This window comes from Bos taurus, chromosome 21, assembly GCF_002263795.3.
Source record: "Bos taurus isolate L1 Dominette 01449 registration number 42190680 breed Hereford chromosome 21, ARS-UCD2.0, whole genome shotgun sequence".
In the NCBI taxonomy this organism is placed as follows: Eukaryota; Metazoa; Chordata; class Mammalia; order Artiodactyla; family Bovidae; genus Bos; species Bos taurus.
In genome coordinates this window covers 57,374,449-57,401,969 of record NC_037348.1, presented here as the reverse complement: position 1 = coordinate 57,401,969, position 27,521 = coordinate 57,374,449, and the positions used below count along the sequence as shown (strand labels likewise).

Genomic DNA, 27,521 nt, shown 5'->3' with positions numbered 1-27,521 from the left:
TCCCAGGAAATTTTTTTAAAGTGTTGCTAGTTTCCCTGGGTAAACTACTTCATATCAAAATGGAATGAAGCAAGTAAAGCAAAAAGAAGTGGGCACAGACTGAAATTTCTGTCCCTAAAGAAGGGCGGATGCTGGTGTTAAAGATGGGCAGAGGAAGCATGGCTGCTGAATCATGGTTGGCCTCGGTTCATATTCCTGCTGGCCAAGTTCTCTCCTTGGCCAACTGCTGACACTTGCTGTCTTGACTTTAGAGACTGAGCATTAAAAGAGCGTTTGAGGTATAGCCAGTTAACACCCCAATACAAAATAAAAAATTAAAAGTGTGAGGGGAAACAAAGAGCATTTGAAAGAACTTTTCCCATGGAACCTACACAGACTTTTTCTTTTCTGCAGAGACTTTTTTTTAATTTATTTTATTTTTTAACTTTACAATATTGTATTGGTTTTGCCATATATCAACATGAATCTGCCACAGGTATACACGTGTTCCCCATCCTGAACCCTCCACCCACCTCCCTCCCCGTACCATCCCTCTGGGTCGTCCCAGTGCACCAGCCCCAAGCATCCAGTATCATGCATCAAACCTGGACTGGCGACTCGTTTCATATATGATATTATACGGTTTACGTTTTCCTTGAGTGAACATAGCACTTGTTATCACAAATTTGTTTAGGGAAGATTAGTATACTGGGCACAGTTAGATTGTTGCAGAGCGTTCTTATATGCTTTATGATGGTTATTTAACCTGTGTTGGTTACATTGAATTGGATTTCTCTGTTTTCCATTTGGGGCTGGGATGAATGGATGACAGCGAGGGAATTGATGGGTCTGGGCTGATGCTAGTGGGATATGTTGCATCTTGAGTATGGGCTTGGAAGGTCTTGGAGGACAAATTCCTGCAGTGGTGGAGGCAGGAGCCAGACTCCAATGCATGGATGACAGGAAGATGTCCCTTGGTGCAAACCACACAAGGGATGTTATTTACTGGCTAATTTTCTGACAGGCTTGTGATGGGGAGAAAGAAGAACATAGGTCACCAGGGGAGGAATGGGACTAGAGGAAGGTTTCTTTCAGTACAGAGATCTCAGTGCATCGAGAAGGAAAATTAAGTGGATTGAACGTGAAGTTCACCATTGTACAAGGCATTAGGAGGATGTTGGGATATGGGGGGGTGTGTTGGGAGGAGAGGAGATGTGAGCCAGGAGTCACTGGGAGAAAGGGGCTTGAGGGGAGCTTTGAGGTCACTGCTGGGCAGTGGGGCTCTGAAGGAGAAGGTCTGGCATGTTGGCAACAGAAGAGGTGAGGAGCTGGGAGAATGCTGACGTCCCCTCCCCTCTGCTGGTCTCGAGCTGGGGGCTGTGGTGGAGAGGAAGGGAGTGCCACCTTTTCCTGGGAAGGCTTCAGGAGCCTCCTTAAGAGCATCCATGGGGCCAAGAGGAGGCAGAGAGGGAGAGGGAAAAGTCCAGAACTTGTACATGTTGAAGTTGGGAGGAAAGAATAGGCTGATGGAGGGTCTAGTGGCAGTCATTACACTTGTGAATGACCACCTTTCACTTTATATATTTAAGGGTGTGTGTAATTACCGCTTTTTAGAAACAGCTTTATTGAAGAAGTATGTTTCCATGCCATACAATTCACCTATATCATAGTACAGTGATTTTTAGTAAATTCAGATAGTTGTGCAAGTGTTACCACAGTTCAGTTTTAGGACATACCCATCCTTCTAGAAAGTTCCCCCGTGCCTGTACTCATCCCAGCCTCCTGCACCCAAGGATTTGCCATTTGCCTTTATTGTCTTGCCCTCTCCAAAAACTTCATAAATGGAATCATACAATGTGGAGGCTTTGGTGTCTGGCTTCTTTCACTTGGCATAATGTTTTTATAGTTAATCCATCTTGTTACAAAGTATCACTTTTATATTTTAAGAAAAGAAACAGATGGAGAGCAGAGCTGAGCAGGACTGAATTAGGGGAATGCAGTTAGCCCAGGAGGGCTGTCTTTGTGCAAGCCAGATGCTGGGCCGGGCGGTCGGGACTGTCGGTTGTGGACTTGCATAGACCCCCAGGTGTAATTCCTGTTCTTCCCGAATCTGGTGTGTTAGTTTGAACAAATGATGTAATCTCACTCCAAACCTCTTGATTCTCCTCTGGAAAATCTGAGGTGGTGGTGGGCTTAGTGAGTGAAAGTTGCTCAGTCCATGGAATTCTCCAGGCCAGAGTACTGGAGTGAGTAGTTGTTCCCTTCTCCAGGGGATCTTCCCAACCCAGGGGTCGAACTCAGGTTTCCCATGTTGCAGGCAGATTCTTTACCAGCTGAGCTAGCTGGGAAACCCAAGAACACTGGAATGGGTAGCCTGTCCCTTTTCCAGTGGATCTTCCTGACCCAGGAATTGAACTGGGGTCTTCTGCACTGCAGGCGGATTCTTTACCAGCTGAGCTAGCAGTCCCCTCACCCTTGCCCAATGCCCAGACTCAGGGCTTAGCCTCAGCAGTGCTCAGAGCATGTGCCAAGAAGGGGTACTATACATATTCTCTCAATGAGCAGCCCATGAACTCTTGCCAGCCCCTGCCTGGCTTGAAGGTGGGCCCCTTGGCAGTGACGCCAAGTATTTCAAGAACAAGTCCTTTGCCTTTGCCCCAGGTCAGCTTAGTTAACCTGGGTTGCCCAGGTTGCCCTTAGTTAGCTTACAGTTAGCCTGAAGTGGGGCGGCATGATCAGTGACTGGACAGTGACCTCCACCAGGAAATCATGGGATGTGTCAGTAGTCCCATCTCCCTACGCTGAGAGTTGAGTCAGCAGTCTCTGTTCAGTGGCCCAGAGGGCTCTGCCCTCAATATCAAGTCTTGCTCAACACCTTCCTCTCACATGGCATTTCTGTTTTTAAGGGAAAAAATGCACAGAGATAAGACATGCTCCAGGAAAGTCATTCAAGTAACCTTTAGCACTGTCTCCAAGTCACTTGACTTGGCTTAACCTTACATTTACTTCTTTTGGGTGTTAGTGAGTGCTTGACTCGGACCGAAAGCCCCTTTGAATTGAGAAGGTTGGGAGGAAACCAAGTAATTCCAAGGACCCAAGAGAGGATCACTGCTTGGCTTTGAGACCTCTGTGTGGGAGGCAGAGCATGAGGCATGGTGGGGGAAGCCCTGAGCCCTTCCTGAGCCTGTCCCCATCTGTGAAATGGACATAAAAGAGTCTGCCTGTCAGGACGGTGGTGAGGAGCCCAGGAATATAGGGGAGCACTACCAGGATAGGCTGAATGTATTTTCTAAAATATATGGTCTTACTGAAGCATATTTTACAGATTGCATATAATTCACCCATTTTCAGTGTTCAGTGATGTTTTACTACATTTAGCAAGTTGTGCACACATCACCATAAATCAGTTTGAGAACATTTCCATCTCCCCAGTAAGATCCCTTGAGCCAGTTTCCAGTGCCCAGCTGGAGGCAGCTGCTAGTGTACTAGTCTACTTTGTCATTCTGTAAGTTTGCCTTTTCTGAACATACCATATAAATGGGGCTGTGCAACGTGATCTTTTGTGTCTGGCTTCTCTTAAGGCCATGTTTTTAAACTTTATCTGTATAGCGCGTGTCAGTGCTTCATTCCTTTTATTGCCGAGTAGCATTCCATTGTGTGGTCACATCACATTTTGTCTGTTTCCCACTCAGTGGATATTTGGGTTGTTTCCTTTTTTTTTTCTTTTGCCCATTTGAAGCATTCTGCTAAGAACATTTGAGTACAGATCTTGGTGTGTATAAATGTTTTTGTTTCTCCTGGCAGATACTTAAGAGTAGAATTCCCAGGTCATGGGGTAAATTTATACTTAACTTTTAAAGAAACTTAAACTACTTTCCAAAATGGCTGCATCATTTTACATTCACGCAGCATGGATGAAGCTTCCTGGCTTATCCTCACCTACGCTTGTTATTGTCTGTCTGCTGTGAAGTGGTAGCTCACTGTGGTTTGAGTTTGCATTTCCCTGATAAGTAATGATTGTGAACACCTTTTTATGTGCTTATCAGTTGTTTTTGATTGAACCAGTTGTTTTACTGAGTACAAGAGTTCTCTGCACATTCTACATACAAGTTCTCTCTCAGATATATGTTTTGCAAACACTTTGCTCTCACTCTGTTGCTTATCTTTTTACTTTCTTACTGGTGTCTTTTGAAGCACTAAAATTTTGAATTTTGTTGATGTCCAGTTTATCTTTTTTTTTTTTCTTTTATAGACCATGCTTTTGGGGTCATATCTATGACATCTGTGCAATTACAATTCAAGATTTCAAAAATTTTCTCCTGTGTTATCTTATAAAATTTTGTTTTAACACTTAAATTTAAGTATGATTCATTTTGAGTTAATTTTCATATATGGTGTGAAGTGAGAGTCTAAGATCATCTTTTTGCATGTAAATATCCAAAATTTCCCAGCACCATTTGTTGATAAGATTCTCCTTTCCTAGGGTAGTTCTGAAAACAGGAAGTGAAAGTTCTCCAGCTTTCTTCTTCTTTTTCAGTATATATATATATATATTTTTTACTAGTGCAGTTACGTACAAATTTTAGCATTATCTTGTCAATTTCTGAGGAAATCCCTGCTGATCAGTTTTTTAAAAATTTTTTTGAGGGGGAGAGGAGAGGTATTTTAATTTTATTCTTTTATCTTTTGTCTGTACCGCACGGCATGCGGGATCTTAGTTCCCCAACCAGGGATCGAACCCATGCCCCCTGCAGTGGAGACACTGGAAGTGTGGAGTCTTATCCACTGGTGTTGTTAGTTGCTCAGTCGTGCCCGACTCTGCAACCCCATGAACTGCAGCCCATCAGGCTCTTCTGTCCATGGGATTTTCCAGGCAAGGATACTGGAGTGGGTTGCCATTTCCTTCTTCAGGGGATCTTCCTGAGCCAGGGATTGAACCCAGGTCTCCTTCACTGCAGGCAGACTCTTTACCAACTGAGTTAGTGTTTTAAAAAGTTTAAGGGTGGTATGTCTTTTAATCCATGAGCACGAGATATCTCTCTGTGTATTTAGATCTTTAATTTTCCTCAGCAGTTTTATAATTTTCAGTTTACAAGTCTTGCACTTCTTTTGTTAAGTTTATTCCTAAGTTGTTTTTGTTTTTTGGTGAACCTGCTTTTTGGTGTCTAACAGGAGAGATAAATAATAGGCTGCTTTGCACTGAGATGAGTGGGTAGGTGTGCCTGCTTACTCCAGTTTCATTGAGAAGGTTAAATCTGACATAATATTGGTTTGATTTTTTTTCTTATGAAATAGAAAACAAATATGTATATAATGTGCCTGCAATGTAAAGAATAATAATAAAACGAATACCTATGTACTTTGTACTGAAATGTTGTTGCTGAACCACGAAAGACGCTGGGATTCTTGGGCTCCGGAGGAGAAGAATTCAGTCTGGGGCCAGAGATGAGGCTTGATCACTCAGAGCTTTTGTGTAATTTTTAGTAAAGTATAAAAGAGATAGAGAAAGCTTCTGACAGAAACATCAGAAGGGGGCAGAAAGAGTGCCCCCTAGCTAGTGTTAGCAATGGAGTTAAATACCTTTTAATTAAGTTATTACAATGAATCAAAAGAATGTCTAGAGGTTGTAAGATCAGATCAGATCAGTCGCTCAGTCGTGTCCGACTCTTTGCGACCCCATGAATCGCAGCACGCCAGGCCTGTCTGTCCATCACCAACTCCCGGAGTTCACTCAGACTCACGTCCATCGAGTCAGTGATGCCATCCAGCCATCTCATCCTCTGTCATCCCCTTCTCCTCTTGCCCCCAGTCCCTCCCAGCATCAGAGTCTTTTCCAGTGAGTCAGCTCTTCGAATGAGGTGGCCAAAGTACTGGAGTTTCAGCTTCAGCATCATTCCCTCCAAAGAAATCCCAGGGCTGATCTCCTTCAGAATGGACTGGTTGGATCTCCTTGCAGTCCAAGGGACTCTCAAGAGTCTTGAGAGTAAAGATCTTACTAAACCCACTCCCATAATTTACATTTTAAGATAACAGGATTAGCCAGAAGGTTTTCAGGAAGGAGAAATTGTCCTCAAGCAGGATGCATTGTTGTTATATAATCCCTAGCACAGAGTTTAAACTGAGCTGTTTGTTATATAATCATCAGTTCCAGGCTTAAAGATAAAAACCATTTTATGTGACTAAGACTGAGGAATTTAGAGGAAAAAACCTTTTTCCTTTTCTCCTCCTTGAGAATTCCAGACCCCTCTCTCCTTGGGGACCCCCGGACTTCTTATCAACCTGCCTAGGAATTGACTCTCTCAGTCCCCAACTGAAGAAAAAGAAAATTATTAGTACATTGTCCCCTGTCTGGTCCAGTCTTCACCCTGCCAGAGGGCAAGTTCCTTAGATTTGTTTTAGAGTTTACCATCTGTGTATTTAACTAAGCAACATAATGTTTACTTTAGCCTGTTTTGACCTTTATATGAATGTAATCATAAAGAGATCAGTCCTAGGTGTTCATTGGAAGGACTGATGTTGAAGCTGAAACTCCAGTACTTTGGCCACCTCATGCGAAGAATTGACTCATTGGAAAAGACCCTGATGCTGGGAGGGATTGGGGGCAGGAGGAGAAGGGGATGACAGAGGATGAGATGGCTGGATGGCATCACTGACTCGATGGACATGAGTTTGAGTGAATTCCGGGAGTTGGTGATGGACAGGCAGGCCTGGCGTGCTGCGATTCATGGGGTCGCAAAGAGTTGAACACGACTGAGCGACTGAATTGAACTGAATCATAGTGAATATTTTTTTTCTATCATTTGTTCTTTTTCTCATTATGTTCCTGAGATTCATGTATCTTGAAGCATGGGTTGTATTTCATTCATTTTTAGGTATTCCATTTGTGTGATCTTTATGGTACTCCCGTTACATGAACATCAGACAGTTTATTTTTCTGTATTTTCTGAAAGCAAGATCAGGTTCTGGAGTCAGGATGCCTGGGATCTTTCACTTTGAGCTGTGTGACTTGCACAGGTCACCTCCCCTCCCTCAGCTTTTAGGACCTCACTGTGAAATGGGAATCACTATCACAGAGGGTTGTGATGAGAATTGAATGAGATGGTACCTAGAAAGTCTGAGCATAGTGCCTGGCAAGTAGAACAAAGTCCATAAATGTATGAGTTTTCATATTCAGTTATCTATTCATCTAATAGCTCTTGAATGCCAGGTCTTGGACTCACCCACACAACATTTAGCAACTGTATTTTGAGCACCCATTTTTGCTATGAAGTCCGTTTGTTTGGGACATGTACAGGCAGAATGCTGGGTTTGGTGGTGTGTGAGCTTTATTTCAATTGCTCTGCTAAGAGCTGTTTAGAACATGATCTGTGGACATCCAGTTTCTGAAGCCCTCTTCTTTACAGAAGCAAATAACTGGGCATGGCATTTCTTTTATACTCTGCCCTAGGAAAGACATAATTAAATAAAAGCAGAAAGTTAGGTAACGTTTTCCCCTTTTGTCCTCAAATGATTTCCATGTCATGGAGTGTAGTCTGTATCATTTGAAAAAGGAAGCAAAAATTGTCTTGGCCTTTTTATGGACAAGGAATCTCATTAGCAAAGTTTTTCTTTTATCTTTACTATGGTCACCCTTGTTATTTTTTTTAAACTAAAGAACACATTCCTCATTTTGGCTCCTGAGCTGAATTTTTGAGTTTTTCACTCAGTTCTCTGAACAGCGACTGTAGCGGTTAAGGTTACTGGAACCAGAAGAGTCCTGTGTGATGCAGAACTAACCGCTAAGCTTTTAATCTGTTGGTTCATCATTCTGTCATTCTGTTCTTCAGCCCTAAATCAGTGCTTTCAGGAGACTTTTCTGTGGTGTGGAAAATGAAAATAACTTATTCAGGGCTTTCAAAAGCCCTTGCTTCCTGCAGATGTGGTGGTGGTGGGTGGCGGTGGTAGTTGTGTGTGTGTGTGTGAGAGTAGTCCACATGTTACACTAATTGCCTGATGAGAGTTTCATGGTGAAGGGTGGATTTTTAAAAATTGAACTGAAAAAGATAAATGAATGTGTTTTAAACTGATTTAAATACCTGACCAATAAGGAGTGGGACACAGCACGTCTTCCATGAGAAAGAACACGCTGCTCATGAAAACACTCAAATTGGCTTCTTCTGGACAAAATCTAACACTTGACAAAACCCCTTCTCCCAGGCAGATGCATGCCATGCCTACCAGATCGTTCACCGAAACGGGATCCCTGATGAGCAGATCATCGTGATGATGTATGACGACATCGCCAACTCCGAAGAGTGAGTATGGAGGGCTTTGAACTTGATGGTGAGGAACTTTAGAGCGTTTTAAAAAATACACATGGATTCTCAGGAATTCTTGGTTGGGCAGCCTAACATTAGAATGTAAGCTGACTCCCAGCTGAAATTCCACCCACCTATTTCATGTAGAGCTTTGACCATAACTTGGTAGAACCCAGCAATGACAGGGACATAGCAAATGGTGGTGAAGGTGCTGAGGCTCGGGCTTTGCAATGCTTTAAAGCATGAGTTCCCTCTCGGCTTGGAGAACTAATTCATTACTAGGTTCTGCGGTGCTCGTTCCTGAGCTCTGTGCCAGGGCGCTTTGGAGGCCTGTACACAGGAGGCTCCTTTGTAGCTTAGATCCTCCCACCCTTCTTTCTATACCTATTTCCTTTTTTAAAAAATTGCTGAATTTAATTTTATAAACCGTTCTCTTATGCCTGCTTATCTGATTTCTTGAGATCAGAAACAGCAGGTGTGGGGGACTTCCCTGGTGGTGTACTGGTTAACATTCTGAACTTCTGTGCAGGGGGCTCAATCCCTGGTCAGGGAACTAGATCCCATAAGCCAAGTGGCTCACCCTTTCCTCCCCCTGCCAAAAAAAAAAAAAAAAAAAAGCAGCAGCAGGTTCGGGTAGGACTCTAACCCATTCTAGTCTCCCAGCTCCTCAGTTCCCAACTGTGGCCTTTCCGACGATCACATGATGGTTCCTAACCCATTCTGAGCTTTAATGCCTAAGCTCTTGCATCAAAGCCTTGTTTTCTGTTCTCTCTCTGAAAGTAGTTTTTCTCTGAGAGATCTCTTGATGAGATCTCTCCTCCAAGATGCAAGCTGGTATCCAGCAGGAGGCCAGGCACACGAGGGCCTGGGTTCCTGTCCTCGGTTTGCAGAGCTCAGCCCTTCACTGCTCCGGCCGGGAGCTCAAGACTTGTGGGACCCCAAGACCCTCGGGCTACTAAAACCACATGTTGGGGACCTGGGTGGGTGATGAGAAGTGTCTGTGACAGTCATGGCTGTTTAGTCTTTTTACGCTTAACCGGAACATATTTATGAAGATGCAGATTTCAGAGATACATCAAATTGTGTGCTTCATTGCATCCTTTGATTTTCAGCAATCCCACCCCGGGAATTGTGATCAACAGGCCCAACGGCTCAGACGTGTACCAGGGCGTACTGAAGGACTACACGGGCGAGGTGAGGCGGAGCGCGGAGTCGGAGCCGGCGGGGTCTGCTTCGTTTCAATGATGGTTTTCCCCTCTTTCTTGAACTTCTGGAATCAGGACCTCATTAGACGGATTTCTGGCCAACGTTTCATGTTTATATTGAGATTTGTGCCTGAGGCATAATTTCTGTGAATTTCGAAAGAAAGCAGAGAGAAAAAGAAAAAAGTATTAGTGGTAGTCTGCCAATCTTTTATTTCTAGTTTTATTATACTTTAAATCTCAGTAGTTTTCTTTCCGTAATACCTGATTTTCTTAAGATACTGCCACTAATCTGATTATAAATTATTTGTGTCCTTTTCTGAAAATCAGCTTTCTCAAATGCCAGCCCTGGTACAAAGTACTGTCTCTGGATTTTGCTGAGATAGTTTTCCACCATTATTATAATAGTATATCACTTCCAATGATTGAAAGTCGTCCGAATTGATTGGCCAAAAAGTTTGTTCGGTTTTAAGTAAAACTAAAAGACATTTTCCATTTTCACAATGAACTTTATTGAACAACATATTCATTAATTGAACAAACTTTCTGGCCAACGCAGTACATTGACACATTTTTGAAAACACCATAATTTCATTAGCCTCCTGGATTTCATACCCTCTTTTTCTTAATTTCAGTGGAATCTTTTAGGAACTAATGTTCCTTGTGAGAGAGAAACATTTCTATGAAGTTTAGCAGTTCTTCCAGTTTTATTTTTCTCTTTTAAATTCAAGAACAATTAAATCAGATACATCATTCATCTAACATAGATGATCCCATTTTTATGAAATTGTTTCCATAGATTTATTTAAGGAAATGTCCAAAATGTAGGTGGTGGAATTTCTGGTGATTTATGTTCTTTCCTCTGTGCTTTTCTGTAATTTTTTTTTTTTAATAATCAGATATCATTTTATAAAGTCGCCTTTAAGGGGTGTTTTGGGATTCAGCCTTTGAGGAGGCAGGCCAGTTGCAAAGGTCGGCACTGAAGTCTCCGTCTCCATCTTTGTTGTCTCTCTGAGGCCACATGCTCTTCCTCTGCTCTTTGTCCCTCCCTACCAACATCTTTGGGTTTTTCCACCTGGACTTTATAATGGTCAAGAAGAAATGGCAGGCTTGCTGAACGGCATCAGCCAAAGACAAGACGATGCCTGAGACAAGGTCATGCACACGCGCCGGGAACACTGACCTTGCTCTGGGTCTTTCTTGGTGGCAGATTTTTTTGAAGGATGTATTTGCCCTTCATCCTTAAGCCTTGGAGGTGTATGGTCATGGCCTGGGCCCTCTGCTACAGACTCAGCACTCTCACTGATTTAAAGTGACTGCTACATCTGATTTCAACTCCCAATTTTTCGTAGGATGTCACCCCGAAGAATTTCCTTGCTGTGTTGAGAGGTGATGCAGAAGCAGTGAAGGGCGTAGGATCTGGAAAGGTCTTAAAGAGGTAACGTCTGTTTTATGGCTGTCCCTTTTTTCTGAATGACCTGGTACTCCAGAATCGAGAATTCATACAGGCCTTGTTCTTGCTTCTGGCCTGTTTACTGGTGAGAGATTGCAACGTGGGGACCTTTGTCCTGACAGCCTGCACAGAACCTGTGGCTTCTTTCAGCAGCCGTTTCTGTAACAAATTAACCCTATGATCCAGGGTCCCTTGTTACTCTTAATGAAATGTTCCCCATCGCTTAAACCTGCTGCTAGTCTATCGGAACACCCTGAGACCAGCGTGAAGCTCTGTGGCCAGTCAGGTTGAAGGACCCCCACCCAGCCTCCCGACGACCTTGTGCTCTGATGCCAGGTCAGCCCAGCGGGAGGAGGACATTGATAAATCTCCGTGTTGGGGACAACTCACCCTGGTGCTTGCCCTGCTCTCTGTGGGTGAGGGATGTCTCGTGTAGCATCTCTTTATGAAGCATTTTGATGTGATGTCAGGGAGCTCGGGAGCATGGCCTCAGAGTCTCAGATACTAGGCAGCTGGTGCTGCTCGAGTAGCTCCTGTGAGTTAGAGCAGAGAGGGACGTCTGAGCGGGATGAACCAGGTTGCTTCCAGTGAGTTGTTACATCTCTGCCATCTTGGAACAGGGCCCTCAAGTGAGGGAGCACCAGTGGGCATCCCAGGCTGTGTGCAGGCCAAGGGCCCTGAAGGGCACTTGGAACTGCAGGACCACGTTTGGTGGCGTGTCCTGGCTCCCTTACTCATTTGGGGGATATCTGGTAGGAGAGTGTGGCCACCTGGGATGAGGCCCAGTGGCTATAGGCCCCCACTCTCCCGATCACCCTGGGCTGTCTGCTGAGTCCTGGCCTTCCAGGCTCTGGGATATGCCTCTTGGTTCAGAGTAGCACTCAGTGGGATCAAAGGGAGCAAGCCAGACAGCGGTCTCTTGTGCTCCTCCTCCCACCTGGTTGGGAGACTAATCCTCAGGCTTCTCCTTAAGTGTTTTGATTGGAGTGACTTTTCAGAGTCACGGAGGCAGAAATAGGAAACGGCCCACTTCGACTCTCATGCTTGATGTGTATCTCTTGGCAGTGGCCCCAGGGACCACGTGTTCGTTTACTTCACGGATCATGGAGCCACTGGAATACTGGTGTTTCCTAATGAAGATGTGAGTTTCTTAATGTTTTAGAAACAAGCTGTGGGGAACTCCCAGAGGTTCCACCTCTGCACTCTCAATGCCAAGGGCCTGGGTTCAATCCATGGTCAGGGAAATAAGATCCTACAAGCTGAGAAGGGTAGCCAAAAAAAAAAAGGCAAGCAGGGAGAATGGAAACAAAACCTCGGAGTTGGCAGTACACCTGTGATGTGTGTCTCTAATGTCCTACGGGGTGGTTTGTATGCGGCTGGTGAGTGTGGGGCTGCATTTAGCAGCTTGAAATCTGTCCAGAGGCGTCTCTTCTGGCAAGTTTTCCCTGCGTGTCTGCTGACATCACATCAGTCGCTGTCCCTGAACCTGGGTGCTTGCACGAGATGCAGTCATAGAACACAGCCCCTGAGTGCTCCGGACAAAGTGATGAGGAAGTACCTCTGCATGTAAACAAAGCCCTTGATGACATTCTGGGGTGATGCTGTGCACCATGATTACCTCTAAGGATTTATAAATAAGAATTTATAAGGCATCACTAGGGCTTGATTAGTGGGTTATCCAGCACATGGTTTCTCTTGATGTGTTTGGTCTGAGTGTCCATATTCTTACCTTTCAGCTTCATGTAAAGGACCTGAATGAGACCATCCGTTACATGTACGAACACAAGATGTACCAAAAGGTAATGTTGGTGCTTGGGGCAGCTTTGGGGAAGGGATGTGAGGGAGGCAGTGGAAGCAGAGCCCACGGTGCTGTGATGGGCTTTCTAACTCTGGATTGGCTGTGTTTGTTTGTTTTTTTTGGAAAAGGTGTCCTTTATGTCAGTCTTGACGTCTGGTCTCCCAGGAATAACTTTTTTGTGATTCTAAAGCTTCAGCTGTTAGGTCAGAATCACTGGCAATCTTGTTAAAATACAGTGTGGGGACTTTGCTAGTGGTCCAGTGGTTGAGAATCTGCCAGCCACTGTGGGACATGGGTTTGCTCCCTTGTCCAGGACAATCCCACGTGCCCGGGAGCGACTAAGTGCGTGTGCCACAACTGCCACCCTGCGCTCTAGAGCCCAGGCTCTACAGCCAGAGAAGCCACTGCAGTGAGACACCCTCCCACCTTAACTAGAGAAAGCCCACACAGCAACAAAGACCCAGGGCAGTCAAAAATATAAATAAATTGAAAAAACATAAAACACAGTATGGACCCCACCCCAGCATTTGGCTCAGTGTTTCTGGGGGGAAGCCTGAAGGTCTGCTTTTCCAACAATGCTCCTAGTCCAGGGACCACAGTTTGGAGATTGCTCTTTCTAGGATTGTCACCAGTCTGGGGCAGTTGGGGAGGAAAATACCACCTTATTCTCCCTTTGGCCCTCTCTAGCCCCTTTTGCACCCTGTATGGAGTCTCCATAGCTCTGGCATGTTAGTGTGAGTAACGTGTTTTGCTTCTGAAAATTGTACCCTGCATTGGATAGAAAATCAGTTTTCCTTAGCATCATGTATGGCTCCATTTTCCCTGCATTATTTCAACTAATAGATCATCTTATTTTATAGCCACACACAAGGATCTTCCCTGTAGCTCAGATGATAAAGAATCTGCCTGCAATGCAGGAGACCTGGGTTCGATCCCTGGGTCAGGAAGATCCTCTGGAGAAGGGAATGGCAATCCACTCCAGTATCCTTGCTTGGAGAATTCCATGGACAGAGGAGCCTGGCAGGCTACAATCTGTGGGGTTGCAGAGAGTCAGACAAGACTGTGCGACTACTACTGCTGCTACTAGCCATACACAAATTTAAGTCCTTCTGGTTTGTATGACAACAGCATCCATAGCCTCTGGCAGCAGCTTCTTACAGCACAGGTGTCTCCCAAAAGTGAAAGTCTCTTGAGAAATGGGTCAAGAGAGTGGCAGAGCCAAAGTGGCCTTGGTGAGAGGTCTGTGCCTGGTCAGGGGGAGTTCACTTGTCTCGTTTGCCTCCTAGATGGTGTTCTACATTGAGGCCTGTGAGTCTGGGTCCATGATGAACCACCTGCCACCCGACATCAATGGTAGGTGGTGGGCACACTAACCTCTGAGCTGGGCTGGGTGAGCACTGTGTTCTGCAGTAAAAATGGACATTTGCTGATTCTGCCTATGGGAAGAACCAAGTGTCTTACAGAAGCAAGGGCCTAGGGTAGCCTGGTGCCCAGAAGTAGGGGGATACTTGTGGGCAGCTCTGGGCTTCTATTCCTGGAGGATTAATGGTCAGGGGGTGACATGATATTGCTCTGTGCTGCACTGCTGGGTTCTGGTAGGGCTGCTGCTGCTGCTAAGTCACTTCAGTCGTGTCTGACTCTGCGACCCCATAGATGGCAGCCCACCAGGCTCCCCTGTCCCTGGGATTCCCCAGGCAAGAACACTGGAGTGGGTTTTTATTTCCTTCTCCAATGCATGAAAGTGAAAAGTGAAAGTGAAGTCGCTCAGTCGTGTCTGACTCTTTGCAACCCCATGGACTGCAGCTTACCAGGCTCCTCCATCCATGGGATTTTCCAGGCAAGAGTACTGGAGTGGGGTGCCATTGCCTTCTCCGTCTAGTAGGGCTACCTAAGTCCAAAATTATAGTCTCTGGACTGGCCTCTGTCATTTGCAATGTGTTGTTTGCTGGCTATTAGTCTTGGAAAGATGACTTATCCCCTTTTACTCTCAGTTATCCCCATCTGTAAAATGGGAATAAAGATAGTGTCTGTTGGGAGAGTTACACTTTTTTTTTTTGAAGAGTTACATTTTAAGTGATGACATTTATCCAGCATAGCTCTGAGTCCATGGTAGCTAGATAGTAAGTGGTAGCTCATAGATTCAGTCAACCTAAATGTTTCTCTAATATTAGTAAATGTTCTTTTTCTCTGGAAATGAAATCAAGTCCATATCCTTCAAGATTCAGCTATTCTGATCTTTTAGCACTTTTCCAAAACAGCTTGATGTCCCATTAAGCATGCCTGGTTGCTCATTGTAACAAGTGTCTATCAGTTGGCTTCTCTTTCTTCAGCTTTAATTTTAGACGAGTTACTGTAACTGAGTGAACAGGGCTGGAGGTAGGGAGGTCTCCCTGTCCTCCCTGAGCTGATCACAGGGGACGTGCTTTGATTGCACCAGGAAAGGAGGGGAACTCAAGCTTCTAGGGGAATCCTCAGACAGCCGAGGATAAAACACTCCTGAAAGGTGCCTTTAATTCCTTGCAGTTTATGCAACTACGGCTGCCAACCCCAGGGAGTCGTCCTACGCCTGTTACTACGATGAGCAGCGGTCCACGTTCCTGGGGGACTGGTACAGCGTCAACTGGATGGAAGATTCAGATGTGGTGAGCCGTCAGGGGGCCAGCTGCTCAGTGGAGGCTTAGCTGTCAGCTGTGATGGTCAGAGCGCTTGAAACGTTTGCATTTTTGCAGGAGGATTTGACCAAAGAGACCCTCCACAAGCAGTACCAGCTGGTGAAATCCCACACCAACACCAGCCACGTCATGCAGTATGGGAACAAGGTGAGTAGGGCCCTCGCAGGCCTGACAACACCCAAGTCTTAGGCTGACTCACCGGGAACGTTCATCCCCCGGCAAAGAGAACCGGGATGCAGGCGGGTGAGGAATGACTGAGGCAGGGATGGCTCTGCCTCTCACGGCCACTCTGTTCTGGAGAGTCTGCCCAGGCTTTGGAATCAGACTCAGGTTCAAACTCACAAAGTTCTGAGGCTTTGGGCCAACTACCTGTTCTCTCTGGATCTCCGTCTCCTCCTTGGTCAGAGCCCTAGCACGCAAGGTGATTGGGAGCCCAAAGTTGGTGGCACATCCCCAACACTAAACACAGACCTAGTGCCTGGTGAGAGGTTAGCAAATAAGCTCGTCCTGCGAGTGTTGTGGCTTTGCTCCCTGGAACCCCACACCCTGGATGTGTCCAGCCTTCCTGCACTTGCAGGATGTTATCTTGCCCCGTAGGCTCTAAATTAGAGACGTTTATCCCCTCCAGCTGTGAAAGGACCTAGGTAGTCAAATAGGTAAGTCCATCAGGGCTATCCTGACGGAGGTCACATTAGGTGGCTGCTGAAGGCTTGGGCCTCAAGTACCGCTTGTGGGGCCAGCCCTTGGGATGTGCAGAGGAGGTGATGGGGGTGGGGGGCGCTCCCAGTAGTCTGTATGACCAGATCCCTTCCAGTGGCCTGCCACCATCTGAGAGCTCACCAGCGGAATTCCTCCCATATAAGCATTGGCCTTCTAGAAGAACTGGTGAGCCCGTCAGTCCAGCTGTTACCTTTAGCACTTCTTGGGCAGCGTGTGGATGGGAGGGCCCTGGAGCCAGTCACAGGCCATGAGACATGCACTCAGGAGGCTGTGGGCCTGGTCAGGCTTTTGAGAGGTGGGTAGTGGAGGGGAGGAGTGGAGAGAAGCCAGGGAAGGGTGACTTGGGGGAGGCAGGGTCAAAGATGGCACCACCCTGGCTTCATTGAGGGATTGGAGGGAGGGGAAGGTACCAGCAGCAGCTCTTCTGCCCTGGGCTTTCTGCTTTCTGGAGTTTCTTCAGCATTGGCCATGTCTGTTCTTGGTTGAGGAGGTATGAAAGATTTTGATTTTTTGACTGTGCCACTTGGCATGCAGGATCTTGGTTCCCTGACCAGGGATTGAACCCATTCCCCCTGCATTGGGAGTGTCTTAACCATTAGACCACCATGGAGGTCCCCTGAAGGATCTTTTCTAAGCCTTATATTTCTATATATGTATGCCTGTGTTTCCCGGGTGGCGCTAGTGGTAAAGAACCTGCCTGCCATTGCAGCAGACGAAAGAGACATAGGTTTGATCCCTGAGTTGGGAAGATCCCCTGGAGGAGGGCATGGCAACCCACTCCAGTATCCTTGCCTGGAGAATCCCACTGACAGAGGAGCCTGGCAGGCTATATATAGTACAGGGGCTTGCAAGGAGTCAGATACAACTGAAGCATCTTAGCATGCACACATGTGTTTTATTTTTTGTTTTAGAACTGTTTCTAAATTAGTGTTTTGGTAATTAGTGATTAGTGTTGCTTGGTTTAGGAACATGATTGCTTGCAGCATTTCTTTTCCTCTTAATTGGGATCCAGTCTGCAGTGACCTCTGTGGGCAGACAGAGCCAGGCAGTCGGGCCCACTTGTTAGACCCTGATGCCAAGTCTGCCCCCCACTCTGTGGCTTTAGCTCTCCCATCTCAGTAGACTCAGACGTCAGCTCTAACCCTCCAGATGCTCTGCATCGTCCTTCCTTCCTTCTGTCACTAGGGGCAGGCAGGTGAGTGTGGGGGTGGTGGTGACACAAGCCAGCGTCACCTGTGGCTGAAATGACTCTGGTCCAAGCTCGGCGGAACTGGGGCAGTTCTGCTGCAAAGGGTGCCAGGCATCTTCAAAGTTCATCGTCAGTGGATTTCAGGTGCTCAAATGCATCACCTTGCCTACTGCTGAGGACTGAACTCAAGCTTTGAGGCTGTGGCTGTGACCCTCCTGTGGTCCCGAAACCACGTGGGGCAAACTGTGGACTCCAGGACCGGGGTATGTTCGGCACCTCTGCTCCGCCCGCTCAAACCGACTCTCTCCCTCCCCAGTCCATCTCTGCCATGAAGCTGATGCAGTTTCAGGGTCTGAAACACCAAGCTAGCTCTCCCATCTCGCTGCCCGCTGTCAGTCGCCTTGACCTCACTCCAAGCCCCGAGGTGCCGCTCAGCATCATGAAAAGGAAGCTGATGAGCACCAACGATCTGCAGGAGTCCAGGCGTCTTGTCCAGAAGATCGACAGGCATCTGGAGGTGAGTGGCGGCGAAGCTGCAGCCCCAGCCTCGCCGTGGAGCGTGCGTGAGCCCCATCTCTGCCTCCTGACCGTAGTTCCATGTTGGTGGGAACCAGGTGACGGAGCTCTGGGGTCGCCCTCCTCCTACCACGGGAGTATATGGGAAACAAAACCTTCCTTTACTGTGTGAAATGGACACAAATGAGCAGGAGAGTGGCCAGCTTTATTCTTCCTTGATAAACTGGCCTTGAGCTCTTTGAAGCAGGAAGCAAAAGGAGGGGACCTGTCTCTGCCAAGAAGCCAAAGCACATGGATGTTTCTTTATTTACCCCTGGTTGCTTAGGAGACATTTTTACTCTGCTGCTTGGTGAGTTAGTAGCTAATCATATTAAAAAAAAAAAAAGTCCAGTCCACAAAAAATTTCTGCTGGCTTAGGAAATCATAGTCACTTCCCCAAATTCTTCCTAAAATACTTGAGCAATCTTCTACGATAACTGGGTTGGTTTTCAATAGCTCGTCAGTTTGTCTGGAACTGGTTGAATTTCTTTTGAAATTCGAGCTGTGTGAGTAGAACCACCAGGCGTGTACTCTCAAGATGCCTGGCAGAGGCTGACTGTCCTTCCAACAAAGCCAGCCGTGCTGACTCTGCCCACCTCGCCCATTACCCCACTTCCCCTCCCCCCACCCCACCCTACAGTCAGCACAGTCCAGAGACTGATGTGCTGGGACACGGCCTGAATTTTCTAAGAAAGAAAGAAAAAAAAAAATCTATGTAAACTGTCTTAAATGCGTATATCTCATGATTCTGAGTTAGCTACCCCAGGATGGTTTATTTTGTTGTTGTTATCACAGTGTAATACAACAGATCTCGTATTTTTTTCCTCTTAGATCTCTTTGCACTCTTAAAGGTATTGATCCCAAAGAGCTTTTTCTTATGTGGGTTATATCAGTATTTACTGCTTTAGAAATGAATACTGAGATTTGTAAAATATTAACTCATTTAGAAATAATAATAAACCCATTTTGTGTTAATATACTTTTTATAAGAAAGAATTATTTTCTAAGATCAAAAGAATATGAGTGAGGAGACTGGCATCACAACATGTTTTTGCAAATCTGTTTTGTGCCCAGCCTAATAGAAGATAGCTTGGTCCCTGTTCCTGTGTCTGCATTCACTCTGTTGGGCTCTGTAGTTCTGGTTGAAATATATAAAGAAAGTGTAGCCTCATACAGATACATAGCTGAGAAAGTAAGGACATATGAAGACTCCTATGGAGTCTTCCTTCCAAGAAATCTGGGGGACCCCCGTGGTCCTAGACGACAAGTTGAAAACTGCTGGTATAAAACACAGATGGCGGGGAACGTTCGGCATGAATGGAACAAACCCCGGCTGGGGAATGGGAGGGTCAGGGGACTCGACCGTATGTTTTGGTTGATGTGGAAGCAGCCGCCCCTTTGTGATGCTGGTTTTCATGATCCGGGAAGAAAACGATGCCCACCCCCTTTGTGTCATTCTGTCTAAGCATCTGCTGGTTTCTAGAACAGACAGAGGTACCTGTGAACACACAGCACCATTTATGGGACCACAGTCTACTTTGGGACACAATTTCTATGCAGCCCCCCACCACCACCCCCGCCGCCTCAGTCTGGGCCATACCTGCCCTTCAGGTATTTAGATTTAAATGCTCCCACCATGCCGGAAGATCTCTAAGAGGCAAGGTATTTCTGGAGGTTTCTAGCTATAAAGAAGCCTTGCGTGCACAACTTTTGCTGCAGAAAGCATCAGTTGGCATCTCTGAACATAGTGGAGTGGGGGCAGTGTGAAAGAAGCATCTAACCAGTCCAGGGTTCTAAGAGAGACTGTGTTAAGTAAAAAGACAAAAATGTCGCTTCACAGGCCAGGAACATCATTGAGAAGTCAGTGCGAAAGATCGTCACCTTGGTCTCGGGCTCCGCTGCCGAGGTAGACAGACTCCTGTCCCAGAGAGCCCCGCTCACAGAGCACGCATGCTACCAGACGGCCGTGTCGCACTTCCGCTCACACTGCTTCAACTGGCACAACCCCACGGTAAGCCCAGACCCTGGGGCCGCTGGCCTCTGCTCCCCGGTTTCCATGGGCAACTATCTTGGCCTTCCTCTGCACCTTCAACTCCAAACCCGAGTTAGTATGGTCCACGGGTATCACACCAGGTGCATTGTAGAAGGTTCTGTCTTGTAGAAGGTTCCGTCTTGTAGAAGGAAACAGCAGCAGACCCATTCTGTGGCTTTGGTGGGATGTGAGAGGGACAAGATCGTCCAAATTCACTAACCAGTCTTGGTCCCAGTCTTAGTCCCAGACACTCTTAACTGTCCCATTGGCTGGGAGAGTTTACCAGTTATAGACGATTCATCTCCCGTTTCTGTTGGCCTTTGAAGAGGACTTCCTTGTCTTCATACTGTGCTTTCCTTGCCAAACTCCACCCTTACCCCTGCCCCTCACACCAGCCACACAGATTTTTTCCCTTTTGGGTTTGTTCTGACCTCTTCCCAAGATTTGTTGCTGAAGTCAGGCCCTGGTGCTTGGAGAAGAAAGTACCTGGTTTCTGCAGATTGTAGAATGTCAGGGTTGGAAGGTACCTAAAAACCCCTCCGCTTTGGTCAGTACTTAGGTGATGCTTGGATCCTTCAAGGAAGGGGTTATTCGCAAATTGTGACCCACAGGCCCATTCCTGCCCACAGACTGTTGAGTTTTTTTCCTCCACAGCCTGTTTTTATAAATAAAGTTTTATTGAAATGCAGCCATAGCTGTGTGTTTTATAAATAAAGTTTTAAACTGAAGCACAGCCACAGCTGTACTCAGTCACACAGAATCTCTTGACTGCTTTCATGGCGAGGCCGAGTTGAGTAGTTCAGACAGCCCACAAAGCCTCAGATATTTACTATCCAGCCCGTGACAGAAGAGTTTGCCAAATCCTGCTTTAGACTTGTGCTCTTTGATACAGTAGTCTCTAGCCTCACTGTGGGTGGCTACTTAAACACGAATGTGCATTCAGTAAAATGAAACAAAATGTAAAACTCGGTGCCTTAGCCACAGTACCCACATTTCAAGTGTTCAGGAGCCGCATGTGGTTAGCGGCTACTGAATTGAGAATGTTATAGAATATTTTCATCATTGCAGAAAGTTCTGTCTGGGCTGTGATATGCAGACCATGATCACCCTCAGATACTTCTGGCCGTGACCCCATGGACTGTGGTCTGCCAGGCTCCTCTGTCCTTGGGATTCTCCAGGCAAGAATACTGGAGTGGGTTGCCATTCCCTTCTCCAGGGGATCTTCCCCACCCAGGGATCGAACCGGCATCTCCCGAGTTACCTGCATTGGCAGGCAGATTTTTTTTCCAGATTGAGCCACCTGGAAATATTATACTCAGAAGATGGTTCTCCATTATTAAGAGGATCTCAGTTTTAATTTTCATTTGTTTAACAAAGCAGTCTCTTTATTTAATAACTTAAAATTTTCCATTTTTTAAAAAATACTTTATCATCAGATGTTACTTTTTTGCCCCTTGGAATCACAGAAAGCAAATCTCCTCTTTCCTCCTCCTGTGAGGTAGCAGATTCCCTTGAAGTGCTTTTCAAGTTATTTCGGTCTTGGCTGCCATCTGGTTTGGCATTCACTTACCATAAGTCTCCCTCGTCAGTTGTTCTAGACCAAAAGCCAGGGTTCCAGGAGGTTTGAGCTGACAGGGGAGCAGGGCCAGGGGTTTCTCATCCGGGAATCCTTACCTGGACTTGAAGGAGCTATAGGATTGTTGCAGAGTGCTGCACATCTCCTGCACATGTGCATTTTTCCTGGGAAATGGTCTGTAAATCACACCAGATCATCCAGAGTTGGGGAGGGGGCATCCCTGACTCAGTAAAGGTCAAGAACCACTGGCCTCAATTTTTTTTTTTTTTTTTTTTTGGCTTTGCACCAGATGGCTCATGGAATCTTAGCTCCCCCACCAGGGATCAAACCCTGGGCCCTCATTAGTGAAAGCACAGAATCCTAACCCCTGGACATCTAGGGAAGTCCCAAGAACCACTGGTCTAGATGCTGTACATATTCCCAACTTAGGAGTTGATCCTGTTATAAAGGGATGATGTCTGATCGTGTCTTTTTGGTTTGTTTTCCTCTAGTACGAGTATGCTTTGAGACATTTGTACGTGCTTGTCAACCTTTGTGAAAACCCTTATCCAATTGACAGGTAAGCCGGTACTTGGCATTTAAAGGGTCAGTGGGGGTGGGAAGGTGAGGAGGTGGGGTCTTTCTGAAAGTAGAAGGGTGTATGCAGCTCTGCTGTCCCCTTTCCACGTGGGTAGTTTGCTTCTGCCTTTCACTGTGGACGAATTCAAGACAGATGCATCCCCAGGGGTGCTGGATTGGGTGGGTCTGTCATACACGACTCCCTGTTCCCTGGCGGGTTCTCTCTGTCTTCATTTGTTCCGAGTTGAACGACTTCCGGCTCACCACCTCCTCCTTCCGGTTTCTTACAGAATAAAATTGTCCATGAACAAGGTGTGCCATGGCTACTACTGAAACACTGCCTCCTTGAAGCTTTACCGAATGTGATCACCATCCCTTACAATGTGTGCTAATCAGAGACTGGAGAGCTGCAGCCTGCGGGAGGCTCCGCTCCCCCAGCCCCAGCGGCTGTGTCCTTCTTGGGATGCCGTCAGGCCACCGGAGCCACGCTCCAGGCCTCTCCCAGGATGGCTTGCTCACCTTTACCTACTTCCCCCAGCACCTACAGGTCCTGTGTGATCCTCTGAAAAGCCCAGAGATTTGGGAAGCTCTGTGTTGAGAAGGGTGTATTTGCTTTTTAAGAGGGTGTTTTGCCCTTGACGTTTAAGGAGTGAGAAGTTCACTGGGACTTATGTAGCCAGTGAAAGAGTCTTTGTTCTGAGGAATCTGACGTCAGAACCTCTTAAGTCTTCACATGATTTTCTGGAAGAGGGACATAAACCCCAAATGGAAAACTATTTTTAGAAAATAGCATAATTTTGGATTGCTTTTATATTTTATTTGGCAGTAATGGACAAGTCTAACAAATAAAGATTTATCACTGAACCTGAGTATTAATTTCAGGTCCCCAGCGTTTTCGTTTATGTTCCTGGCCCCTCCTGGTGAAGCCCTCCCCCTGTCTGTCTGTCTCCGATCCCCTTCCCCGTCCCACTGGTTGGCTCTTCCTGCCAGTTCCCCTCTCCCCCAACTTCCTGTACTTTTCGGCCTCCTGTGCCTGTGTTCCTTGCTGTGCCTTGTGCCCTGGAGTGCCTGCCCCTCCGTCTGGCCCATCCTCAAGGTGTATCTGAATGTGCCCTGTCTTCCTCAGCTTCCTGCTCTCCTCTGTCTGTTGGCATTTGCATTTCCCTTGGATCTTTTCCAGCACATGTTGGGGTCTGCCATATACACCGCACATGGGGTCTGGGAGGTTATCTTTGAGGGCAGAGGGTGCCTGTGCTACCCTTGTTTCTCTTGGCCTGGTGTCCCACAAGCTTTGTGAAAGACTTTTAAAAGGAGCACTAACTCTCCCCAGGCAGTAGAATATTATGCGGCAACAAAAAGAATGAAGCTGTGATACAGCTCCAGCATTTAGCCCAGGGAAAGCAGCCGGTTACCTAAGACCCCTGTATTACATGATTCCACTTGTATTTAAGGTCCAAAATAAACAGGTCTGTTGAAACAGAAAGCCTACCAGGCTCCTCCGTCCATGGGTTTCTCCAGGCAAGAGTACTGGAGTGGGTTGCCATTTCCTTCTCCAGAGGATCTTCCCGACCCAGGGATTGAACCTGGGTCTCCCATATAGTAGGCAGATGCTTTACCATCTGAGCCACCAGATATTTAAGGTACAAAATAAACAAGTCTATTGAAACAGAAAGTAGATGCATGATGCTGGGAACTGGGGAGAGGAAATGTGGAAATAGTCAATGCTAATGGGGATGTCAGAGAAGGCAATGGCACCCCACTCCAGTACTCTTGCCTGGAAAATCCCATGGACGGAGGAACCTGGTGGGCTGCAGTCCATGGGGTCGCTAAGAGTCGGACACGACTGAGCGACTTCACTTTCATTTTTCACTTTCATGCATTGGAGAAGGAAATGGCAACCCACTCCAGTGTTCTTGCCTGGAGAATCCCAGGGATGGGGGAGCCTGGTGGGCTGCCGTCCATGGGGTCGCACAGAGTCGGACACGACTGAAGCGACTTAGCAGCAGCAGCAGCAATGGGGATGTGGATTATTTTGGGGGTGATGAAAAATGTTTGGAAGCTGATAGTAGTTGGTTATGCAACACTGAATGTACTAAAATCCAGTGACTTGTACACAACAAATGGAATGATATGGTTTGCTAATTATGTTTCAGTAACATTTTTAAAACTAAGCCATATAGCTAGATGGCTGTTTTAAATAGAAAACAAAGAAAAAAGGAACACTAAACCAGGACACTTGTGACCACCTGTATTTACGTTGTGTCTTCTTTAGCAGTGATAGATGCCTTTAAAGTTTGGAGGTAGAGACTGAAAGTGGAGATATTGTTAAACAGGGTTAATTCCAGGGTGATGCTTCTGTTTCTAATGGGCCCGTTTTTAATCAGGTTATCCTTTCTCTGAGAGGCTCTTAATACAGTCAATCGAGTGACCAGGATAAAGAACTTTTACTGTCCTACGAATCTAGGGGAGCTTGAGGGTTTTAACAAGTATAAGAAGCATATGGTGTTGAAATGTTTATCACTAAAGCTCAAGAATGGGCTACCCTGAGGGCTGACTGATGTTCAAAAAGTAGAATTTTTAAAAGGAGTCTCTTAAAAGACCTCAAGATTCAGGTAGGAAAAACTCTATTCTTCTCTTTTCTAGAACTGTTACCTACGCTTGTAACCCTGCTTCCCTGTCTTTCTTTGTCCTCCCTGTAGAACAAAAATATATTTAACTATTTAACAAGTGCAGACACTTGAATGTTCACAGCTCTAGAGGTTAAAAGAGGCTTGTTCATTTTCTCAAATAAATGGCAGTTTCCTAAGTCACACTGCCTTGACTTTTTTTCCCCCTCCTGTGGTTTTTAGGTCCCCAGCAGAAGCAACTCTCCATCCCTCGGGTTAAGCCATTTTCTATTAGATTTCTGAGAAAGGTGTCCTTTCCTGGGGTGTCACAACCAGGACCAGCGTTTTGTTCCCTAGTTACATCCAAAACGTGCTCTATCGTAAGAGGTACAGAAACTTTCAAAGCAAAACATGTCCACTCCCCTTCCCCCACCCCTTCAAATCCCAAATAACAGTTTGTAGTCATCATTAGAATCCCCCTTTCTACATATTTACGTCCCTATGTACAAAGGAAAGTCCCATGGACAGAGGAGTGTGGTAGGCTACAGTCCACTGTCGCAAAGAGTCGGACACGACTGAGCAACTTCGCTTTCACTTTCATACAAAGGATACTTTACATTTTCACTATAAAATAAAAGCAGATCCAGAAAATTCATTAAATTCATCATTTAATGAATGATAAGATGAAATACCCTTGTAATTACAATCCAAGTCAAGAAATAGAACTTTACCAGATACATGAGTCAAGATTCTCCTGAGAAATAGAAGCAATGGATGTGTACACATATAGAGACATTTACCTGAAGGAATCAGTGGCTGTGGAGGCTTGGTAAACAGAAAATTGCAAGCTGGAGACCCAGAGGAGGAACTGCAGTCCAGGCCAAAGGCCCCCTGGCAGGATCCCTTCTTGCTCAGGGAAGGTCTTTGCACTTCTAGGACCATCACCTGTTTGGACGGGACCCACCCACATTACTATGGACTTCCCTCATAGCTTAGTTGGTAAAGAATATGCCTGCAATGCAGGAGACCCACGTTCGATTCCCTGGAGAAGGGCACGGCAACCCACTCCAGTATTCTTGCCCGGAGAATCCCATGGACAGAGGAGCCTGGCAGGCTATAGTCCATGGGGTCACAAGAGTAGGACACGACTTAGCGACTAAATCACCACCACCACCCATGTTTTAGAGGGTCATCTGCTTTGCTCTAAGTCTACTCATGTAAATGTTGACATCATCCAAAAAAATCGTTCACTACAGCATCCAGAATAATGTTTGCCTAAATATGTGGGCACTGTGGCCCAGCCAAACTGACACACGAAATTAACCATCACACTGGCCACCCTGGAAGCCCCTGCTTGTACTCCATCCCAGTCATAGCTCCTCCCTCCCAAAGTAACCACCCTCCTTGTGTTCTTTGTGGTTTTAGGACAAGTGGGCATCCCTAGACACTTTTACAATTTTTATTCTACAGATTCTCTCATCTTTTTTTTCCCTTCCAATTTCCATTAAAAAGTCCAGGCTGGAGATCAGTGGAGTTTCTCAGTCTGGACTTCACTGATTGCATACATAAGCTGCTGCTCAGCATGTCTTTCTGATGCCCAAGTCTCTTACAAATCAGCAGCCAGATCCAGAGGATTTACATATTTCTATTGAGTTTTGATCCATTGCACTTCTTTACTGAAGCTCAAGTTGTCCGTTTTTGGCTGAATGAATGAAAGTTGCTCATTTGTGTCCAACTGTTTGTAACCCCATGGACTATACAGTCCATGGACTTCTCCAGGCCAGAATACTGGAGTGGGTAGCCTTTCCCTTCTCCAGGGGATCTTCCCAACCCAGGGATCGAACCCAGGTCTCCTGCATTACAGGCAGACTCTTCACCAGCTGAGCCACCAGGGAAGTCCTGGTGAACTCCCAAGGTGGACTCCCAAGCCCTTTCAGAGGTCAAACCAGTCCATCCTAAAGGATCAGATCAGATCAGTTGCTCAGTCGTGTCCAACTCTGTGACCCCATGAATCGCAGCACGCCAGGCCTCCCTGTCCATCACCAACTCCCAGAGTTCACTGAGACTCACGTCCATCGAGTCAGTGATGCCATCCAGCCATCTCATCCTCTGTCGTCCCCTTCTCCTCTGGCCCCCAATCCCTCCCAGCATCAGAGTCCTTTCCAATGAGTCAACTCTTTGCATGAGGTGGCCAAAGTACTTGAGTTTCAGCTTCAGCATCATTCCCTCCAAAGAAATCCCAGGGCTGATCTCCTTCAGAATGGACTGGTTGGATCTCCTTGCAGTCCAAGGGACTCTCAAGAGTCTTCTCCAACACCACAGTTCAAAAGCATCAATTCTTCGGTGCTCAGCCTTCTTCACAGTCCAACTCTCACATCCATACATGACCACAGGAAAAACCATAGCCTTGACTAGACAGACCTTTGTTGGCAAAGTAATGTCTCTGCTTTTGAATATGCTATCTAGGTTGGTCATAACTTTCCTTCCAAGGAGTAAGCATCTTTTAATTTCATGGCTGCAGTCACCATCTGCAGTGATTTTGGAGCCCCAAAAAATGAAGTCGACACCGTTTCCATTGTTTCCCCATCTATTTCCCATGAAGTGATGGGACTGGATGCCATGATCTTCGTTTTCTGAATGTTGAGCTTTAAGCCAACTTTTTCACTCTCCACTTTCACTTTCATCAAGAGGCTTTTTAGTTCCTCTTCACTTTCTGCCATAAGGGTGGTGTCATCTGCATATCTGAGGTTATTGATATTTCTCCCGGCAATCTTGATTCCAGCTTGTGTTTCTTCCAGTCCAGCGTTTCTCATGATGTACTCTGCATAGAAGTTAAATAAGCAGGGTGACAATATACAGCCTTGACGTACTCCTTTTCCTATTT

General features: G+C 46.2%; 1 protein-coding gene across 1 annotated transcript in view; it reads left to right on the top strand.

Annotated features, from left to right (window-relative positions):
• The window catches only part of LGMN (legumain), a 35,770-nt gene extending 12,863 nt beyond the window's left edge, over nt 1-22,907 (top strand). The window contains 12 exon segments of the mRNA NM_174101.2: nt 8,176-8,273; nt 9,389-9,470; nt 10,831-10,916; nt 11,997-12,072; nt 12,668-12,730; nt 14,016-14,082; nt 15,253-15,371; nt 15,459-15,548; nt 17,627-17,827; nt 19,706-19,876; nt 21,965-22,032; nt 22,322-22,907. Of these exon segments, the coding sequence (NP_776526.1) occupies nt 8,176-8,273; nt 9,389-9,470; nt 10,831-10,916; nt 11,997-12,072; nt 12,668-12,730; nt 14,016-14,082; nt 15,253-15,371; nt 15,459-15,548; nt 17,627-17,827; nt 19,706-19,876; nt 21,965-22,032; nt 22,322-22,364 (1,164 nt within the window). The 3' untranslated portion in view covers nt 22,365-22,907.
• The last annotated feature ends 4,614 nt before the right edge of the window (nt 22,908-27,521 follow it).